The sequence below is a fragment of the Phascolarctos cinereus genome, unplaced genomic scaffold, assembly GCF_003287225.1.
Source record: "Phascolarctos cinereus isolate Bilbo 61053 unplaced genomic scaffold, phaCin_HiC Scaffold_726;HRSCAF=1367, whole genome shotgun sequence".
Classification (NCBI taxonomy): Eukaryota; Metazoa; Chordata; class Mammalia; order Diprotodontia; family Phascolarctidae; genus Phascolarctos; species Phascolarctos cinereus.
In genome coordinates, this window is record NW_027556098.1 from 334,458,805 (window position 1) to 334,479,569 (window position 20,765).

Consider the following 20,765-nt stretch of genomic DNA (forward strand, 5'->3'; position numbering starts at 1 on the left):
CTGGGAGTGGAATCCTGAGTTCTTGGCTTCTATTTAATGTATTAGACCACACTGAGTAGATAAAGAGGAGATTTGGGGAGCCCATGATGTTCCTTGGGGTATATCATCTACTGTCTTTCTCTACAGCTCCAGAAAGAAACGAAGAGAAAAACATTTCAGGGAAAATTTCAGCAAATATGGGGGTTTCTGAAGAGGAAGAATGAGAAATCAGAAAAGGAGAAATTCATTATCGAGAGAGAGAACAAGAAGTTCAATGAGCTCTATGAGAGGCTGAAGGAGATGGAAGCTACACAGGAACATCGAATCCTGGAGGAAAAGGAGGCATGGGAGGCCACGATGTCCAGCCAAAGCACATTGCTAACAGCCATGATCATCCAGCTGGAAGAGAAATGCAGAAGCCGGATGTAGAAATGCTACAGGTGAGACTGGTGTAAACTCATCAGTCCAGTTGTTTATGGGGATAGGAAATCTAGGTCATCTTCTTCAGTTGCCCTTTCTTTTGAGATCTACTCTTGTCTCTTGGTGTATGTGCCTTGTGCTTTCTGGGAAAAAGAGGAGGGGAGTCACTGCTGAGAGAAGAGATGTCTGTCCACAGACAGTTTGGCCTGAAGCAGCAGGGAAGGCTCTGTGTGCTGATGCTGTGGCCCAGTGACCCAGAGAGCTAATGCATAGGAATCCTGTGCCTCTAGCTTGGATCTGTCACATATGTAGGCAGACACAGAAGGCCTTCGGAGAAGCACTGGGAGCATTCATGGTTTCCACAGTGCTGTGTAGATGGCTCCAGCAGAACCCCATTCATTCCTGTGAGGTTGTTTATTATTGCCCATAATTTTTCCCCTTTGATTTTCTCCCTGTGATAGGGAATAAATGAATGGGCCTCATCATAAAATGAGATAAACATGCAGTGATCCAAAGACCTCTTGCTTGACCATTTCTGCTAGCACAGCACCAGAACTGCCCAGGCACCTCCTAGCATGGAAGAAAGTCTATATCCAGAAGCCAGCTTTTCCAAGTCAAGGTTCAGTGAAATCAGGAAAATGAGAGAAAAGAGCAGTGAAGGTGTCTCCTAGGGACTGGGATGCTATGGGCTTTTAGAGGCTGGTGTCATGCAAAGCTTTAGTAGAAATTTCATGAAGTACACTAACCTTGTTTTTTTTTCTTTCTAGGATGTGGCAGAAACCTTGGAAAGGTATGTTTCTTTCTGGATTTCAGATAAATACCTAACATATTGGGGTTGGATGGCAAGGGATTGGGGTTTACTCAAACAAGGTACAGGAAACAGAACATTTAGTACCATGAAGGTCACAACCTGTTCATTACAAATGATTTCTCTTATGTATAGGAATTTTGTACATCCAAATTTGGAAACTTTCGACCTGACTTTGGATACTTCTTATGTCACTGTGGTGACTGAATTTTTAAAAGTCTTTCAAAGTAAGTGTCAGCTCTTTGGGCAAGAATCTTCATTTGGGCTTTCCTAACAAGAGTCCTAGGAGGCAAACAAAATATCATTTGCAGTTGTGTTCTTATCTCTGCTATGTGTCCTAATACCTTGGGAATGACTCCTGGTATAGATAGGTCCATTTGCCTGGAATATGCCAAAAGATGTAATAATGTAGGTAGTCTAGGTTAGAGTGTTGTGAACAGCACCAAGGAAAAAAACAAGTGAGAGGGATCAGCAAACTCAATGAGATTCATGGAGAGCCCTGTCCTGTTGGTGTCTCCTGGCAACTTTTCATTAGTTAAGCCTCTAGTTGGGCAGTCATAGAGCTTCACTGGAAGCTGTTGTGCCAGACACAGGGCAAAAGTTATTTCCATTTGCGGCTAAGACCCCTCACCTCTGCCTGGCTGTGTAGTGGGAAGGGTGTTGTACTAAGTGACTTCTATGAGATCCTATTATATCTTTTGGAAAAATCAAAATGAATGAGCTTGAGACTGTCACAGCTGTATAAATGGCTCCTCTCCTGTCCAGGCTGCTTTCTGTGTATTTGTTGGGCTGGGAGAAGAGATAAGGCTTTCTTTGATACTCAGGCACTGAAAGCTCCGGGGATTCATTTCTCAGAAAAATCTATGTTAAGCCTTCAGGTGTTTGAGAAGCACCTATCTGTACCTTAGACTCATTGCTCCAATCAATAATAGACAATTGTGGACAGAAGGTTCTCCTAATCTTTCTTCCTTCTCTCCATGATTAGCTGAAGGGGTGAATTTACTGTCCAATTTATTTTGAGAGATTTAGAAAACTTGAGTACTATACCATTTGCTAATTATACTGTTTCCTTAATTAACTGACAGTGTTTAATCCTATGGGGGCTTGATTAATCAGAAGGTAGCTTTTCATTATTTGCCCAAGTCAGGAGAACTAAAGCTATCCCAAAGACTAGGAAGTAACTTTATGCTAAAAGGCAAGGGGGCATTTACTCGTGAGCAGATATAAAATATAAAGGACTATTGGAGTAAAAGAAAATGCCTGAAAGAGAGAGCTCTGGTTCTCAGTAGGAGTGCTATTCCACTTTCCTAAATATAACATAGGTATGTGCAGACTATTCTTGCTCTGAACATACCAAATATCCTGGGGAACAGGGGAAAAAATCAGAATAGGGCCCAAGTAAGGTCTCCCTTTCACTCAGGACTTTGAAATCCCTTTCTTTCAGACTGATATCTTTTCCTCTCTTTAGGACTCAAACTGGAAGGGTTGCCATTACTATGACTTGTCTGAGGAGAAAAAGAGGTCAATTAGAATTTTCCCTGGCTTCTCAGGCAAGACATACATTGCTTACATAACTGGCAGTGTTGAAGCTGAGACCATCAAGCAAAGAGCATTCATGCTGAAGACTTCATCTCTGGATACAATTGTTGAAGAGGAAGAATTTGCAAGAACTAGCACCACTTCCGGGAATGACATTTAGGGGGATAAATCATCATAAAAAGTCCCTTTACATCTATAGAAAGCCAGCAGAAGCAAATGCCTATGCACACAGGTTGTGGTGATCGTGGATGGTTCTGAATCTATTTGTGTTGAATAAACTTGACATCTTGTCAAATACTCATGCCTACTGTTTTTATATTCAATTATATTAGAAATCTAAAGCAGGGGTTCTTAACCTGGCATAAATTCTGGGTTCAGGACCCTGTTGCATTGCTAATGAGATTCCTAAATGCAGTCCCAGGGCTAAAGGTAATATAATACTTGTGGCCACAAAGGAGGAGGAGACCCGGTCATAGTTTCAGGGAGGAGAGGAGTGCTTCTGGTCACCCATGGGGAAGTAGGGACCTGATCTAAATTCTAAGCAGAAGGAAGCACTGCAATTTTGGTCACAGGAGAGTGGGAGACCTAGGGCCAGAAGCTAAAGGTGAACAAGATCTCTTCCCAGGTAAAGACCAGAGCACAGGCCAAGAAAGGAGTAATCACACCTCTCCTTAGATTATACCACCTTGCAAGCACAGAAAACCTACAGAAATCAAACAAATTAAAAACTCTCAATTTAACACCAATTGAAAATCCTGAAAAATCGGAGAGATTAATAAAATTGAAAATTAGAAAACTATTGAACTAATAAAGCTAGGAGCTGGTTTTATGATTTAAAAAAAGTCAAATTACCAGTATCAAAAATGAAAAGGATGATCACCAGTGATTAAAGCAATTATTAAAAGCTATTTTGCCCAATTATATATCAATAAATCTGACAATCTAAGTGAAATGGATATATGTTTATAAAACAAATTGCTCAAATTAACAAAAGAGGAAATAGAATACTTAAATAACCCTAACTTAAAAAACAAGTCATGAATGAGCTCCTTAAGAAAAAAATCCCTTGGACAAAATGTATTCACAAATGAATGCTAACAAACACTTTAAGAATGATTAATTCTAATACTATATATAATCCATTTGGGAAAAGTGAGTGAAAAATGATTCCTACAAAATTCCTTTTATAACACAAATATGGTGCTGATACCTAAACCAGGAAAAGCAAAAAAGAGAAAACTAGAGAATTGTTTCCTTAATGAATATTGAGACAAAACTTTTAAATAAAGTACTAGAAAGATTACAGCAATGTATCACAAAGATCATACGCTATGACTAGGTGGGACTTTATCCAGGAATGAAGGCCTGGTTCAATAGCAGGAAAACTATCAGCATAACTGAATATACTAATAACAAAACCAACCCAAAAAATGTTATTTCAATAAATACAGAAAAGTTTCTTAACATAAAATACTGTTGTTAAAGCATAGGAATAAATGGCGCTTTCCTTAAAATGATTAGTATCTATCTAAAACCATCAACAAGCATTATCTGTTACGGGAATAAGTTAGAAACCTTCCCAATAAAAATCAGGGGTGAAACAAGGATGCTCATTATCACCACTGTTTTTCAATATTATATTAAAAATGCTAGCTATAGCAATCAGAGAAGAAAAAGAGATGGAAGGAAATAGAATAGGCAATGAGGAAAAAAACTAACACTCTTGACAGATGATATGATGGTATGCCTAGAGAATCCTAGAGAATCAACTAAAAAACTAGTGAAATAATTAACTACAGCAAAGTTTCAGGTATAAAATAAACCCATATGAATTATCAGCATTTCTATATATTACCCACTAAGTCCAGTAGCAAGAGAAAGATATCTGTTTAAAATAATTGCAGACAATATAAAATACTTGAGTCTACCTACCAAGACAAATCCAGGAACTATATGAGCACAATTACAAAATGCTTTTTACACAAATAAAGTCAGATCTAAACAACTGGAAAAATATTAATCGCGACAGCTAGCTGGCTCAGCTGATAGTGCACCAGCTGGGGAGTCAGGAGGAATCGACTTCCAGCCTCAGACATAACACTTACTAGCTGTGCAACTCTGGGCAAGTCACTTAACCCCAATGGCCAAAAAAAAAATTGTTCATGGGTAGGTTGAGCCAATATAGCAAAAACGCCAATTCTATCTAAATTAGCTTACATATTGAGTGCCAAGAAGAAACTGTTGTTATCCTCATTTTACACATGAGGAAACTGAAGCTAAGAGAGGTTAAGTGATTCCAATAAGCTAGTAAGTATCTGAGGTATTATTTGAACTCTGGTCTTCCCAATTTCCTGTACTTACAGTATACACTCATAAAAGACTGAGGTCTAAGGTGATCCTAAGCCCTTTTATACTATGATGATTTCTTTAATGTTTAATTTTTTTAAAAAACATTATCGTGAACTTTACAATCATTAACAAAAAAGTTGATTTTTGTATATAAGAGAAAAGGAATATTGTACATAAAACCAAAAAGCTCTGAAGAGTTGCCTTGAGCTCCAAGGAGTGTCCAGGAAAGAAGACTAAGGGTTTCACTACCAACAGTGACTTAGACACCCTTCCCCATTTCCTTTGGAAGAGGGGATAACTTCCATCAAAGTAATAAACAAGAAAACCATTGGACTAGTAAATAAGAAAACCATTGGACTAGTAAATGAGAAAACCATTGAACTAATAAAGCTAGGAGTTGGTTTTATGATTAAGAAAACCAAATTATCATTATCAAAAATGAAAACGGTGATTTTACCACCAGTGATTAAAGCAATTATTAAAAGCCATTTTGCCCAATTATATATCAATAAATCTGACAATCTAAGTGAAATGGATTAATAGTTACAAAACATAAATTGCTCAGATTAATAGAAGAGGAAATAGAATATTTACATAACACTAACTTAGAAAAAGGAAATGAACAAGCCATGAATGAGCTCCCTAAGAAAAAATCCCTAGGGTAAGATGGATTCACAAGTGAATGCTATCAAACACTTTAAGAACAATTAATTCTAATACTATATAATCTATTTGGGGAAATGGGTGAAGGAGGATTCCTACAAAATTCCTTTTACAACATAAATAGGGTGCTAGTACCTGAACCTCAACTGTCAATGTGAGAATTTCCACCCCTAAGGTAGCTGCCACTTCACAGGCACAGGAAAATCGACTTGGAATTGGCAAATCAACTGAGCTCCGACCTTTGTGCCACAGAAATGGGGGCAGATGAGGACGAGCAGCAGAAGTAACTCAAACACAAACATATCAACAAGCCTAGGCACCGAGACAGATTGACCTGATCAGAGACAGAATGAATGGCACAAGATGCAAGAAAAGCAAAGCCTTTTATTGCTTCCTTTCCTCAGTTAAATTCAGTACTTCAGAATACTACATGTGGTCAGCAGGGCTGATAAAATAATGGTCTTTAAACATTTTTTTGCCACCTTAAACAGCTAAACAGCTTAGTTTATAACCTGACAACATTTAGACTAAAAGTAGCTTTTCTAATCAAATAACTGATACAATAATTTACAAGTTTCACAACACAAAAATATATAGAAACATGATAATAACATTGACAATGTCATGAATTTAAATGCATGAAACAAAACTCAGTACTAAGCAGATGATATTAATTGATCAAATCCATTTCCATATTACCTTACATAGAAAATTATTCATCTCACATTGGCTTTTAAATTCACAAGGAAAGTCATTAGTACAAAACACATTTGCTAAAAAAAAACCAAACAAACAAACAAAACCAGCCAGCAAAACCAGCCAGCAATAAGATAAAACACACATAGGCCAAATGAAATTACATAAGACAAATCTCACAGTAAAATTGGTAGGGGGGAGGGGAGAGAGGATTGCAACCAACCTAGCAAGGCAACTTGGTCGCAAGGGTTGGACTCTTTTTTCTAGATCTTCCCCTAAGATACCCAAGTGCCATAGAAGATCATAGGATTATAAATCTAAAGATGAAAGGAATGTCAGAAGTTATCTCTTCAGATCCTCTCATTTGGAAAATGAAACAGAAGACTTTGAAATAGTAAAGAGTAGACTGAGGCACATTGTCATTTTTGTTTATTCTTTTTCTTTAACTTAATTTTTTCAAATAACAAAATTTATTTTCTTTCCCACCCACCTCCCCTCGTCCCATCTTCACCCCAAGTGAAAAAGAAAGGAAAACTAACCCGTTATTATAAATATAAGTAGTCAAGCAAAACAAAGCATGTATCAATCTGTACTTGAATTCATCACCTGTCATGAGTCCTCTGGAATCATGATTGATTATTGCATTGATTGAAGTTTTAAAGTCTCAGTTCTTTGCTGAAATAATTTTGAAAGAGGGTTATTATGTAGGTGGAAATAAAGTGACTTGACAATTGATTGTATATGGAGAATAAGAGAATGAGTACTAGAGGATGATACTGAGGTTCAAAGCCAGGACAATTGAGAGAATGAGGCAGGTAGGTGGTACAGTAGCTAGAGTTCCAGGCCTGAACTCATGAAGACTCATCCTGAGGTCAAATCTAGCCAAGATATTTACTTGCCACGTAACCCTGTTTGCCTAAGTTCCCTCATCTATAAAATGAGCTGGAGAAGGAAATGGCAAACTACTCTAGTATCTTTGACAAGAAAATCCCAAATGACATCACAAAGAGTTAGAAGTGTCAGAAACAATGGAATGAGAACAAATATGGTGAGACAATAGATGTACCTCAACAATAATAGGGAAGTCTGGATGTGTGTGTGTTGTGGGGGAGACAGGAATTTGGGGAAAAGGTAATGAGATCAATAATCTTGGCCACCCTTTCCAGTTCTGGCTGCACCTTCACTCATTCTCCTTTGCTCTCTTCTCAAGAGAGGGGAGTTGGAATATTCCTTGCTCCCCCTTGCCACTTCCAGGTTCTCCCTTTTCTCCTTCACTCAGTAACTTCTCTTCCTGAGGTTCATCCTAGCCCCAATCAAAATCCTAGTAGCTATTATCTACAGACCCCGGCATCCACCTTTCCTCAATGACTGCCATGCCTGGTTTACAATTTCTCTCTCTCCTCCCTAATGTAAGCAACAGAAGTTCTAAGAAGCCATTGGTGGAAAAAACAAAACCCCCCAAAAATTTATTAATGGCCTAGCAAGGCTGGGTGACCCATGTGTGGGCCCACTATTGAGGCATGAAAATACAGCCTTTTATTCCCTATTGCCAAATGCAAGTTCCTCCTCCAATTCCCCATTGGCTGGGTACTACAGAGCTTTCAGCCTATCAGAAGTCCTAATTTCCCCATGTGAGTTTCTACCCCAATTATGTCTCCCATTCCCCATGTTTCCTTGTCAACAGCCTACACATGTCAATACCCCATCAGCTACTCATCACCCTGATGAGTGATATGCAGAAGCAATATTCCCAACCACATTTCCTACAAGTTCCCTTTTTCCTTTTATTTACTCCATTGTGCCTGTATCTTAATTAAATCAAAAGATTCTAGTTTTGATAACATTATTTCACTTACCTTGTCATGATTATGGTTCACTTCAGTTTCTTCATCTAGTCAGGACGGAGACTGCCATTCCCTTCTACTCGATGAACCATTGTTCTAACCATCTGGGGCTGTGTTGTTGGGCAACATTTCATCAACGGCTTTTGGGGACTTAAAATATGGGAGAAGGCATATACAAAAATATTTATAGCAGCTCTTTCTGTGGTGGCAAAGAACTGGAAATTGAGGGGATTCCCATCAATTGAGGAATGGCTGAAGAAGTTATGGTATATGAATGTAATGGAATGCTATTATGCTATAAGAAATGATGAGCAGGCATACTTCAGAAAAACCTGAAAAGACTTATATGGACTGATCGCAAGTAAAGTGAGCAGAATCAGGACAATGTTGTACATATTAACAGCTACCTTGTGCTATGACTAAGGTTGACAGACTTAGATCCTTGCATTGCTGAGAGAGCCAAGACATCTCCAAAGGTCTCATGATGGAAAATGCTACCCACATCTGAAGAAATAACTATGGAGTTTGAATGTAGATTCGAAACATACTATTTGCTATTTTTTTTCATCTCTTTTGTTTCTTCTTTCTGGTGGTTGCTCCTATTGGTTCTAATTCTTCCTTAGAACATGACTAATGTAAAAATGTTTAATAGGACTGTATATGCATAGCCTATATAAGATTGCACACCATCTTGGGGAGGGAGGGGGAGAAATTTTAAACTCAAAAGCTTATGGAAACTATTGTTGATGAGTCAAAATAAATTAATAAAAAATATGGGAGAAGGGAGGGAGAAACTGATCAACGCTGACAAACTCAAAGAGAAAAAGTAACAATAGTCCATTTAAGGAATCTCATGCAGCTGTCTGGTTGGTTTTCTGACATCATCTGGTAACTTTTTCTGGTCTAAGTGCTGTTCAAGCAGTGTCCAGCAGACCATCTTCTTTCCCTGAATCTATACACAAACTTAAATCAAATCAAATCTGGTAATGATAAAAATTTTAAAACATTTTTAAAATTCAATATTTTTGCCCCTTTAAGAGGAAATATTCTCCACAAATTCATATATTCCCTTAAAAAGACACGATGACAATTCCTGGCTCTAAATAACTTACTTCCTTAAGAGAGCTGAAAAGTCTCCTTTTTTGAGGCTTATTAGATAAAAACTACCCTAAGCATTTCATCCTCCTGTGAATTTTGAGGCTGAAGCATGGAGTTTTACAAACATCTTAAAAATCACCTGTAATCGCTCAAGTTAGCTAAGAGTTTGACTCAGACAACCTGTGAATCAATTCAGGTAGCATGGAGTCAGTTCCCCCCCCCCAGAATTTAGAGTTCCAATAATTATACCTATTGAAATTAAGACAATTAATGCCTAACAATTTGCAAATCAAGAGCTGTATTTCCCCCATACCCTTCACAAATAGCTTTGAGATCTAATTAAACCTGAATTCAAACCCTTAGCTTTTCCCTCTCTCAGCTCTTCCTATATTGGGTTGTAAAGCTGTTTGCTGCGCCTTCCACTAACTTCTGAGAGAGTCTTTCCCTGCTTTTTGATTCCCAATGTTCTCTAATTACAGACCTTCATTTTAAATCTTTCACCACAAACATGAAAGATTTTACAAACACACAGCAACAAAAATGTCTGGCCAAGACAAAGTGCTCACGAATATAATTTTCTTGTTGGCTTTTTAGGCTATCTTCAGTTAACTGACATCAGCTATGATCTTTTTCTTATCTTTCTATCTTATATCTTCCCAGTATTTCCACATTCTCCCTAAGGGAGGATCTGGAGGAATGTCCACAGGGTCTTGTTTCTCCTGGTGCCTTTGGTTATTCACCATCTTACTTATTTGTCCAAGACTTACTTGGTCTCAGGACCCCAGTAAGATGCCCCACCAAGGTACTACTGAACAGTCTTCTTTTCTACCTTGGTCCCAATCACCAAAGCAATACTAAAGGAGTCTTCTTTCCTTACCTTGATCTGTGCACAGAGTTTCCTGGTTGCCTCATGCCTACTTTCCCCTTTTCCCTTTTAGTTTCTGGTTCAGCAATGGCCTCACTCATTAACTTGGTTCTAGGATCTTGAACAGTCCATGCATGAGCTGGAATACATGGGACTGTTAAAATCAATGGGACTTTTCTTCCTGTTCTCCAGTGCTGGTCACCCTTTACTCAGGATATTTGGATCCCAGAAAAACAGCTATTTGTAAGCAACAAAAGTTCCAAGAAGCCATTGGTAAACCAGAAAAACTTTCTATTAATGGCTTAGCAAGGCTGGGTATCCCATGTGTGAGCATACCCTCAAGGGCTGAGAATACAGCCTTTTATTCCCTATCCTGAAATGCAAGTCCCTCCTCTGATTCCCCATTGGTGGGATACTACAGTGCTTACAGCCTATCAGAAGCTCCTAATTTCCCCATGTGAGTTTCTGCCTCAATTGCCTCTCCCATTCCCCACATTTCCTTGTCAACAGCCTACAGCTGTCAATACCCCATCAGCTACGCATCACCCTAATGATTTGCAGAAGCAACATTCCCAACTACATTTCCTACACTAATTGCTGTTCTCATAACAGAATACATCAGTATACATATTGATTCACCCTCAAATACCCTAACACTTAGTTTCTCAACCTACTCTCCTCTTATGAGCCATTCCTCTACCCTACCTCAGCTGCACACAAAGATGGTCATATCTTTAATCTTGCCATCACCTACAAATATACTACATCTGTGCTCAAAAATTCTAAAATCCCCTTATCTGACCATAATCTATTGAATTTTTACTTCTCATTTTTCCTTCCCTTACATAACCCTATTAATATTCACTGACCTCTAATCCCCTGATCCTTTAATTTTCTCCCAGAACATCTCCCTTGCATTAGCCACTATCTTCTTTTCATGTTGTCTTCTTGGTGAACCAGTTCAACTCTACATTGTCCTCCTCTCTTGAATCCCTAACCCTCTTACATCCCCAATAATGCCAAGCCACAGCCTTGGATCACAACCAACATTTATTTCTTTAATGCTTGCACACATGCTGTTGAATGAAGGTGGAAAACATTATGCAACTATTCTGACTGGGTCCACTACAAATTTATGTTATTTACCCTCAATTGAATTTTTTACTACTGCTAGGCAATTCTATTACAGATCTCTCTTCAACTCACTATCCTGCTCTCCACAGCAGCTCTTCCAAACCTTTTCATCCCTCCTCAAACCCCCCATGGATCCTCTTAACCCCAGTCTTTCAGTTGAGAACTTTACCTCATATTTTAAAGGAAAAAAAACTGAAGATATTCACTCTGAACTCCTTCTTCTCTTCTCTTCCTCAGCTCCTATCACTCAGGTACCATCTGCCACTTTATCCTCCTTCACTCTTGTTGCACATGATGAATTGACTTTATTCCTTACCAAGACTAACTATCTACTTTTCAAGTGATCCCACTCCATTCTGTCTCCTATAACAGATTGCCCACTCTGTCATCCTCCCTCTTTCATTTATTTTCAACCTCTCCCTCTCTACTGGATCATTTTCTAGGACTCATCTTCCCTTTCCTGAAAAAAATCTTCATTTGATCCTTCCATCCCCCATAGTTATTATATTTTTCTCCTGTCTTTTGCAGATGAACTCCTCCAAAAGGCCATCTATAATAGGCACCTCCCTTTTCTCTCCTCTCATTCTCTTCTTAATCCCTTCCAAGCCAGCTTCTTATCATTCCACTGAAACAGCTCTCTCCAAAGTTTCTAATGATCTCTTAGTTGCCAAGTCCAATGGCCTTTTCTCATTCTTCATTCTCATTGATCTCTCTGCAGCTGTTGATATAATCAATAACTCTCTCTTCCTTGATACTCTCTTCTTTCTGGTTTTTAGGACACCACTTTCTTGGTTCTACTCCTACCTATCTGACCACTCTTTCTCTGCCTCCTTTAGCTGCCTCCTCCTCCAGCCTATACTACCCTACACAGCCTCCTACTATAGCCATTCACACGCAAAGGATGAAACAGAAATTGTAATTGTAATGACTAATCTTGGTTCCCCCAAAAATGTACCTTATTTGTTTCTTTTTCTTTGGGGGAAAATGGGGGTTCAGTGACTTGCCCAGGGTCACATAGCTAGTAAATTTCTGAGGTTGGATTTGAACTCAGCTCCTTCTTCCTCCAGGGCTGATGTCCTGTCCACTGAACCACCTAGCTGCTCCTACTTCCTCTTTTTAAGACATGTTTTATGTGTTGTTTTATTTGTTCAGTCATTATTACAAATGAAGCTCTGATGAGGAGTGTAGAATTTCCCCAAAGGAAAGTGAAAAACATCAAAATAAAGTTTTAAGATATTGAAAGAGAGAAGGGGAAGGAGAGGAAGTATGAAGAAAGAGAAGGAAGGAGAGAGAGAGAGAGAGAGAGAGAGAGAGAGAGAGAGAGAGAGAGAGAGGAGAAAATGAAAGTTACATAAGGTATTATAACTGAAATTATCTGAAATCATACAACAAGGGTTGGTAGAGAACAAGAGAACAGCAAATACATCCAAATAAAGTTTTTATTCTTATTTAAAATAGTATTTTACTTGAGTTATGTTAGCTAGTTTAGAGAGGTTTAAGAGATCAGAGGGTAATCAAAATACTCATCTATTTCTCACCTCAGTTTCCCCAACTGCATAATGTGAAAAATTCAGTCTTCCTCTCAGACACACTTATATTATTTAAAAACAAACAAACAAACAAACAACTAAATTAAATGATAAAGTTGGTGGATCAGAAGTGGCCAAGTAATAAGGGCACTTCTATCCCCAGACCTAGTTACTGACCTTTCCCATTCTGTTTCCTCAGAAACATGGCCTGTTCCTCAGAACAGATTCAAAATTTCCAGAAAGAGCTCATTTGCTCCACCTGCAGAGATTACTTGGAAAATCCAGTGTCCATTGAGTGTGGTCACAATTTTTGCCATAGCTGCCTCCTCAGGAGCTGGCAGGAAGCCTCTATCTCTTTCTCTGCCCAGAGTGCAGGAGTGTCTCCCAGGTTAGGGCTTTCAAAGCCAATGTGTGTCTTGGGAAACTGGCAGCCATTGCCAAAAAATTAAGACCTCATTGTTTGCAATACCCTGGAAGCTATATAGCAAGTATGAGACACACCAGAAAGTGCAGAAACTGTTCTGTGAGGATCACTAGAGCCCAATCTGCATGTGCTATTCTGAGTCATACACTCTGTTGCATAGATGAGGCTGCTAAGGACTTCAGGGTAAGTAATGGATTCATCACTCCAACCACAAGTACATTTTAAGTTGCACTCTAGTCTGCAAAGATCATCCTAGGAAGGGATGTGGTGTTTTCACAGGCCAGCTGCCATATCTAAGTACTCAAAATACTATTGCTGAATTGAAATGTGCTGTGTTCTTCAGCCTCAGCCTGAGCCTTTCCTTATGGATTGAGATTAACAAAAATGTTCCCTTAATGTTCAAGAATTCACTCTAGTTTTTATTGAAATGTCTCCTGGTCTTCTGCTCTGGAAGAGTCTCTATTCTTTTTAGAGAATTGATTCGGGGAATCTGAGATTATCAGGGCCATCTTCATTTGATAAATAATTAGTATCACACCCATTTCTTCATCTCCTACAGAGAAGGCCAAGAAAGTTCAGCAACATTTGTTGTTTGCATTTGACACTGGAAAGTTACCTCCTTCTGGCAGAGAATGGGAGAAAGGAGACCACTGTTACATCTCAGGCTTATGTTTGCTGAAAGAAAGGGACATTGAATCACTACCCACATAGACCATGGGCTCTCAGTTTTAAATTGTATCTGTAGCTTCAAAACTAAGCATTACTGTCTCATTATTAATCGATCTCAGCCATTCACACATGAATAGGTTTGGATACTCAGAGCTGAAATCTCTCAGGCATACAAGAATTCATGGTTGTTTTTCTTTCTTTCTTTTTAAATTCATTACTATAGGAGAAGTTCCAAGAAACTGTGACTCATTTGTGAAGGAAAACTGAAAATGTTGTTTAACAGAGAGCTAATGAGAAGATTAAATTTGCACTCATAAAGGCAAGCACCTATATTCAGCACTTGAAATGCATCATCTGCTGACATCCTCCAAAGCATCCCTTTGAAAGAGGTAGTGAACATATTAGCTTCCACAAATGAGGACACTGACAATCAGAGTGGCTAATTGCTTTACCCAAAGGCACATAGCTAGTAAGTGGCACAAGAGGCATTCATAGTCAGGCCTTCAGATTCCAAATCAAATTCATTATAGCAGTCAGAGAGCACCATGGGAAAGGATGTGGTGATTTCAAGCAGGAGAATGGACAGTGTAGTGGATGCAGCACAGAGAAGGCACTCATTGTCCATGGCCAAATTCAGTCTCAGAAATGAACAAAATCAAAATCCAGTTGGAAGCCAAAAATTTTGTCATTCTCTCATTGTCATTTAATGTCATGTCATTTCCTGTATTTCATTGTCCTCATCTGTTTCCTTATAGGAGGAAATAGAGATTCAAAAGAACAATATTGAGTCTGAATTTGAGAAAATGCAACAATTCCTGGATGAGGAGAAAGATGAACCTCTATCATGCATACAAACGGAGGAGAAGACCAGGTTGGAAAGCCTGAGCAAAAGAATATTCCAACTGTCTCATCAGAGTCAAGAATTAAGGAGGAGAATCATAGAGTTAGAGAAAGAGTGTAAGAAACCAGATGTGGATTTGCTCTAGGTAAGGCCACAGGAAATAAGATGAAGGGCATTTCATCCCTGGCTACCCTTTCCTGTCCTGGTTACACTTCCATACCTCCACCACTCTGCCTCAGGAGTCGGAATACTCTGCACTCTATTACCATTTCCATACTCTCCCTCTGGCAACAGAACTTCCTCTGAGGTTCATTCCAGTCTAATTAAGTACCCAATCAAGATAAAGATGGCATTTTTTTTTACTAATTCCCACTCCCGGGTCATTCTCCTTCCTTTTTCAAAGAGTTCAATGGCTGCTCATTTTTTCTTTCTACCTCAGCTCATGCTCCCATACCATAGGACTTCAACATATATATTGACCCTACCTCAAGGACCCTTACTTCCAAGTTCCTCACTTTATTCAGTTCCAATTACCCCTCCACTCTACCTCAGTCACTCACAGATCTTGTCATCACCCACAAGTGTTCTATATCTCCTCCATTTTGAGGCCTTGCCAAGCCCTTTCCAGAAATACTTACCCACCTTTGATATCCACCTGCCATTTAACTCTTAACTATGGCTCCAAGAAGCTGCATATATCTAGCAGCCACCCTCTGGTAAACCATCTGGGCAAATGGCTAACCATGTTGAGGGTAACTGATAGGCCTCAAACCTATTGGTGAGTTAGGGTGATGTCTACCCCAATCGTGTGAAGACTTCTGCCACTAGAATGAGTAGATGAGAACAAATTGTTTCAGTGGTCATGAAGATGGTTGAAGAAGGCACTACAGAGTACTTAGAGCTTGGTCAGACATCAAAGACTCCAAGGTCATCCATTGCATCCCAAGCCATTGCCAGTTTCCTTGGCTTTTGTCCTGCCACTTTGATGGCATCTCTGCCTAACTTAAATCAAATTCACACATACATCAAGACATCACACCATGATGTTACTGATCTTCTTTGAAAATGAAGGATGAAGAACAATGTTCCAGAAATCTGAAATTCCTTTACTCATCATATTTTAATATTCCACCTTTTCTTCTGCTTTATGATCCCTAAACCCCTTCTCTGTGTTCATAATTACCTCCAGCACCTGCACTTCTCAGTACTTTCCCCAGATAGGCTAGTCTCTCCTCTTTTTCTCTTTATTAACTCCTAAGGTAATAAGTTCAACTCTGTCCTATTCTCTGTGAACAGAGAGACAAGTTAGACTGGAACATAGAAGGAAAGAGAGAGAGTAATATAAAACGAGGCTGAAACATAGTGAGAATGAAGGGTAGTAATGTAAAATGAATCTGCAAGATAAATTGCAGCCACATTGTGAAGAATTTTAGTGACTAAATAGAAGAGTTTTATTATTGAAATAATAGGAAATCATTGGAATTTAATTGATATGGCCTTCAGCTCTTGGCATATTGTAGGCAATAAATATATTGACACAAATTAGGAGATCACACTAATAGTCTAGATAAGAAGTGAGGAAGGCCTAAACTAGTTATATGAGAGGAGATAAGGGACACATATGTGACATGTTGTAGAACTAGAAACTACAAGATTCTTTCTGATCTCATGGTCTCTTCAAGGCAATGAATAGGTGATCATTTCCAAGTCTCATTTTCCTAACTCAAATACATCATTGTCCTTACCACATATATATTTTTTTCTTGCCTCAGGATATGAAAGTAGTGTTAACCACTTTAAAAGTAATTTTACTTTTTACTTCATTAGGAAACATAAAAAACAATTAAGCTAATGAACATTGACTGATTGGAACAATGAGGACTATGCCATGGATTCTTTAATAAATAAATTTGATATTTGATTTCTCCAGGAATGAATCGGTACTGCAAAGGGAAACAGAAATCCTTACTGTAAACATGACCATGTATCCCTTCCCTGAAATCATAGAAAGGATTTCAATTTCAAAGGTGAGAGAGAAAATCAACAACAAAAAGGCAGCACATTTATGTCTTGTCCAATTTTCCTTTGGGTCAGAATCCATTTTGCCTTCACACAATCCCAGAACATCATGGTTGGAAATATCTTCAGTGATCATTATTAGGTAGTCCACCTTTATCCAAACAATGATTCTCAGGGGCAGCTAGGTGGCACAGTGGATAGAGCACCGGCCCTGAAGTCAGGAGGACCAGAATTCAAATCTGTCCTGAGACCAAACACTTGACACTTACTAGCTGTGTGACCCTGGGGTCACTTAACCCCAATTGCCTTAAAAAAAAAAAGGAATAGGATATATTATCTTGAGGCAGCTAGGTGGCACAGTGGATAGAGCACCAGCCCTGAAGTCAGGAGGACCTGAGGTCGAATCTTGCTTCAGACCAAACACTTGACACTTACTAGCTGTGTGACCCTGGGCAAGTCACTTAACCCCAATTGCCTAAAAAAAAAAAAGATTCTCTCTGTAAAATATTTAACAAGGTTCATCTAGTACTCCTTGCATGAAAACATACAGTGGGGGAAGCTAAGTGGTATAGTGGATAGGGCACTGGCCTTGGAGTCAGGAGGACTTGAGTTGAAATCCACCCTCAGACACCAACAGTGTGTCTGGGCAAGTCACTTAACCAAGAAAGAAAGAAAGAAAGAAAGAATGAAAGAAAGAAAGAAGAAAGAAAGAAAGAAGGAAAGAAAGAAAGAAAGAAAGAAAGAAAGAAAGAAAGAAAGAAAGAAAGAAAGAAAGAAAGAAAGAAAGAAAGAAAGAAAGAAAGAAAGAAAGAAAGAAAGAAAGAAAGAAAGAAAGAAAATGTATAGTGAAGAGAAGCCTGATAATTCCAAACATAGGCCATTCTTTTTTTTACAGTGGTCTCATTACCAGGAAGGCTTTCCTCACATTGAGGCTAAATATGTCTCTTTGCAACTTCTAACCGTTTCTCCTTGATCTAGCATCAAAGGCCAAGCAGCGAAAATTTTATCTTCCTTTCATATGAAAACCATTTGTGTACTTGAAGATAGCTACCATGTGGCTCCTAAGTCTTCTCTTCTCCAAAATAAGTATTCCCCATTCTTTCAATTCATGCTCAAATGGCTTATCTTGAGGATCTCAAGGATAAAGGTAAAGATGATGAAACTTGTTTTAGGCATGTTAAGGCTCATATGTCAGTGGAATCCTGAGGCAGAGTTTTCCTGCAAGTAGATGAATATGCAGATCTGGATCTCAGAACAGAGGTTGTATTAGATAAATTTTGGGTTGAGCCATCTGCATGAAAGTTAAATCCCTAAGAATGAAGAGAGCTGCTAAGGAAAACAGTGAAGAGAATCAGAATAGCACCCTTATTCTCCAGACTCTTCTAGTTCTCCTTATCCAAACCAATCTAAACATTGCCATTATGTGTTGGTTCCAGTGTCTGGAAAGGGAATGATCCACTGATGAGTCTAATGAATGCCCAAAGCCTTTTTCCATTAAAGAGTGATAACAATACTACCACTTAGGACCACAGTTCATCAAGCTTCTTAGAAGTGACAATGATACGAAGGCTTAAAGAATACAAAGGATGATGTACTTGGAGAAGGGGGATGGAGTTTATTGGGGTATACCATCCCTACCAAGAAAAAAAAATTAACCTGAGAAAAGGTGAGAGAGAGAAAAATTAAGAGGAAAGGAAGGACACACACAAGATCCAGGCACAGAAAGAGATAGATAAATGAAGGAAAAAAGATGGACAAAAGGAGAAAGAAAAAGGTAAGAAAAAAGAAAAGAAAGACGTAGAGAATATCCTTATCAATTTTCCAAGGCCCTACTCAAAGGGTGCAGTCCTTACCTTCCTTTTGTGCAGCCTTCAAATAGTCCATAGATGAGTCAGCATGTTATGACTCCAGTTACACATCTAAAATCACGAATATGATCCGTGAGAGCACTGGCTATACATTTGTTTTATAGGTCTTAGCAAAAGGCAAGCAGAAAGAACCAGATTTTGCAAATAAGCATGTAACACAATCTCTCAGCAATTGGACAAACCAAAGACCATTCTATTCCTCATACTATGCAGCTGTATTGAACTTTCCAAGTTACTTCTTTGAATATCACTGTGATACATAGATTGTCACTCCCTGTTCTAAACACCTGTAATAAATACAACTCTGCTATTACCATTGATTGAATCAAATCTTCTTCTCTCCACAGTGAACAGCACTTTGAATTCTAACACAGCTGCTCTTGGTCTCATCATATCTGAGGATCTGAAGAACGTGAGATATGAAGGTGTCCAGGAAGAAGTGCCCAATAACAGTGGGAGATTTATAGATTTTGCTGAAGTTCTTGCTGCTCAGTCCTTCATTTCAATGAGATGTTACTGGCAAGTGGAAGTGCTAAACAATACCGACTGGTGTGTTGACATCTATAAAAAATCAAAAGATTCTCAAGACTTCTTTATGCTTGTGACTGTACAGAAGCAGAATTTGTAATATCTTTATGCCATAGCCCAGCACAATCTTGATTCCCAAGTCCATAAAAAATACCACCAAATTAGTGTGCCCAACTTGAAGGTTGGCATTTTCCTTGACTATGAACATGGAGAGATATCATTTTATCATGTTAAAGAAAGATATCTAATTTATACTTCCCCTAGTACTTCCTTCTCTGGACTGCTCACACCCTTCTTCTGTCTTTCCAAGCAAGTCCTGACACATGATTGCTCTCTCACAATCTGCCCCTAACTGAGAGAGAATAAGGAATGCATACTTGTTAGCCAAATTGATGTATGTGTTTTGTTACATGAAAATAATTGTACTTACTTGCCCTGGTACAGATAATAGCTTTTCCTATTTCATCCTATTTTCCCTTGATCCCAGTAAAATATAAGTTATACTGTAGTGGGGATTATTTGATTTTGTTCTTGGTATCCCCAGTACCTAAGACATTGCTGGGGCTTAATAAATACTTGCTGAATTGAATTGAATGCTTCTAATTACTTATAGGAAAAATGGATGACAAGTATGAAGCTGAGAGGGAACTTGAAGCTAGGGGAACTCAATGTGTCCCATTCAGACCTAGACAAGTCTAACAGAATGGTAAATTCTTAAAAAGGAAGGCTGACAAGAATTTTATGGGACTATATATATATATTTGATGTCTACTGATTCCTAAGTGGGACTCACAAGAAATATACAGGTTTTCAACTCTGAACACACTTAAAAAAAAACAACCACATGCTAATCCTTAAAGAGCTTCTAACCAAATAAAAAACCTATTATCCTAAAATTCAATCTTTATTGACCATGAAATAGTAATAATTATCAACAAGAAGAGTTTGCAGTCAAGATTCAGCCTCAAATAAAGACTAAATAATGCAAGCTTAAAGCAATGGCAGGTTAGAAAAAAATAACAGAATCAGTAAATTGGTTTGTCAAAGAAAATGACAACAATGAAGTATCAAGCAAAAATTTTGGATGAAAAACAAAGTGGTCCATAGAGAGAAATGTATGTCATGAAAAGAAGAAGAAAGTAAATTAATTTAGATAGACATATAAAATAAATTAGAAAGATAAAACTTAAAAACAAATTTTATAATTCAATGCAAAAGAAAGCTCTACTGAGTTTAGAAATGAAATTAAAAACCATTTTAAGAGTAATGAAATATATGTTCCTATATGCAATTTGATTTTTATTTATTATTTATTGATTTTAAACATTCTTTTCTTTTTAAAATTAAGTTCCAAATTCTCTCCTATCATCCCACATACTCCCGCACACACTGAAATGTTATGAAATCACACAAAACACACTTTCATATTAACCATATTTTTAAAAAAAGCAGGAAAAAGTGAGAAAATTTTACTTCATTTTGTACCCAGAGT

General features: G+C 38.2%; 1 protein-coding gene across 1 annotated transcript in view; it reads left to right on the plus strand.

The window, feature by feature from the left end:
- The window catches only part of LOC144454386 (putative E3 ubiquitin-protein ligase TRIML1), a 57,140-nt gene extending 37,515 nt beyond the window's left edge, over window positions 1-19,625 (plus strand). Inside the window, exons 7-10 of the mRNA XM_078146194.1 lie at window positions 1,167-1,189; window positions 1,343-1,434; window positions 19,093-19,197; window positions 19,390-19,625. Coding sequence (XP_078002320.1) covers window positions 1,167-1,189; window positions 1,343-1,434; window positions 19,093-19,197; window positions 19,390-19,625 — 456 coding nt within the window. The remainder of the gene's footprint in view (window positions 1-1,166; window positions 1,190-1,342; window positions 1,435-19,092; window positions 19,198-19,389) is intronic.
- The last annotated feature ends 1,140 nt before the right edge of the window (window positions 19,626-20,765 follow it).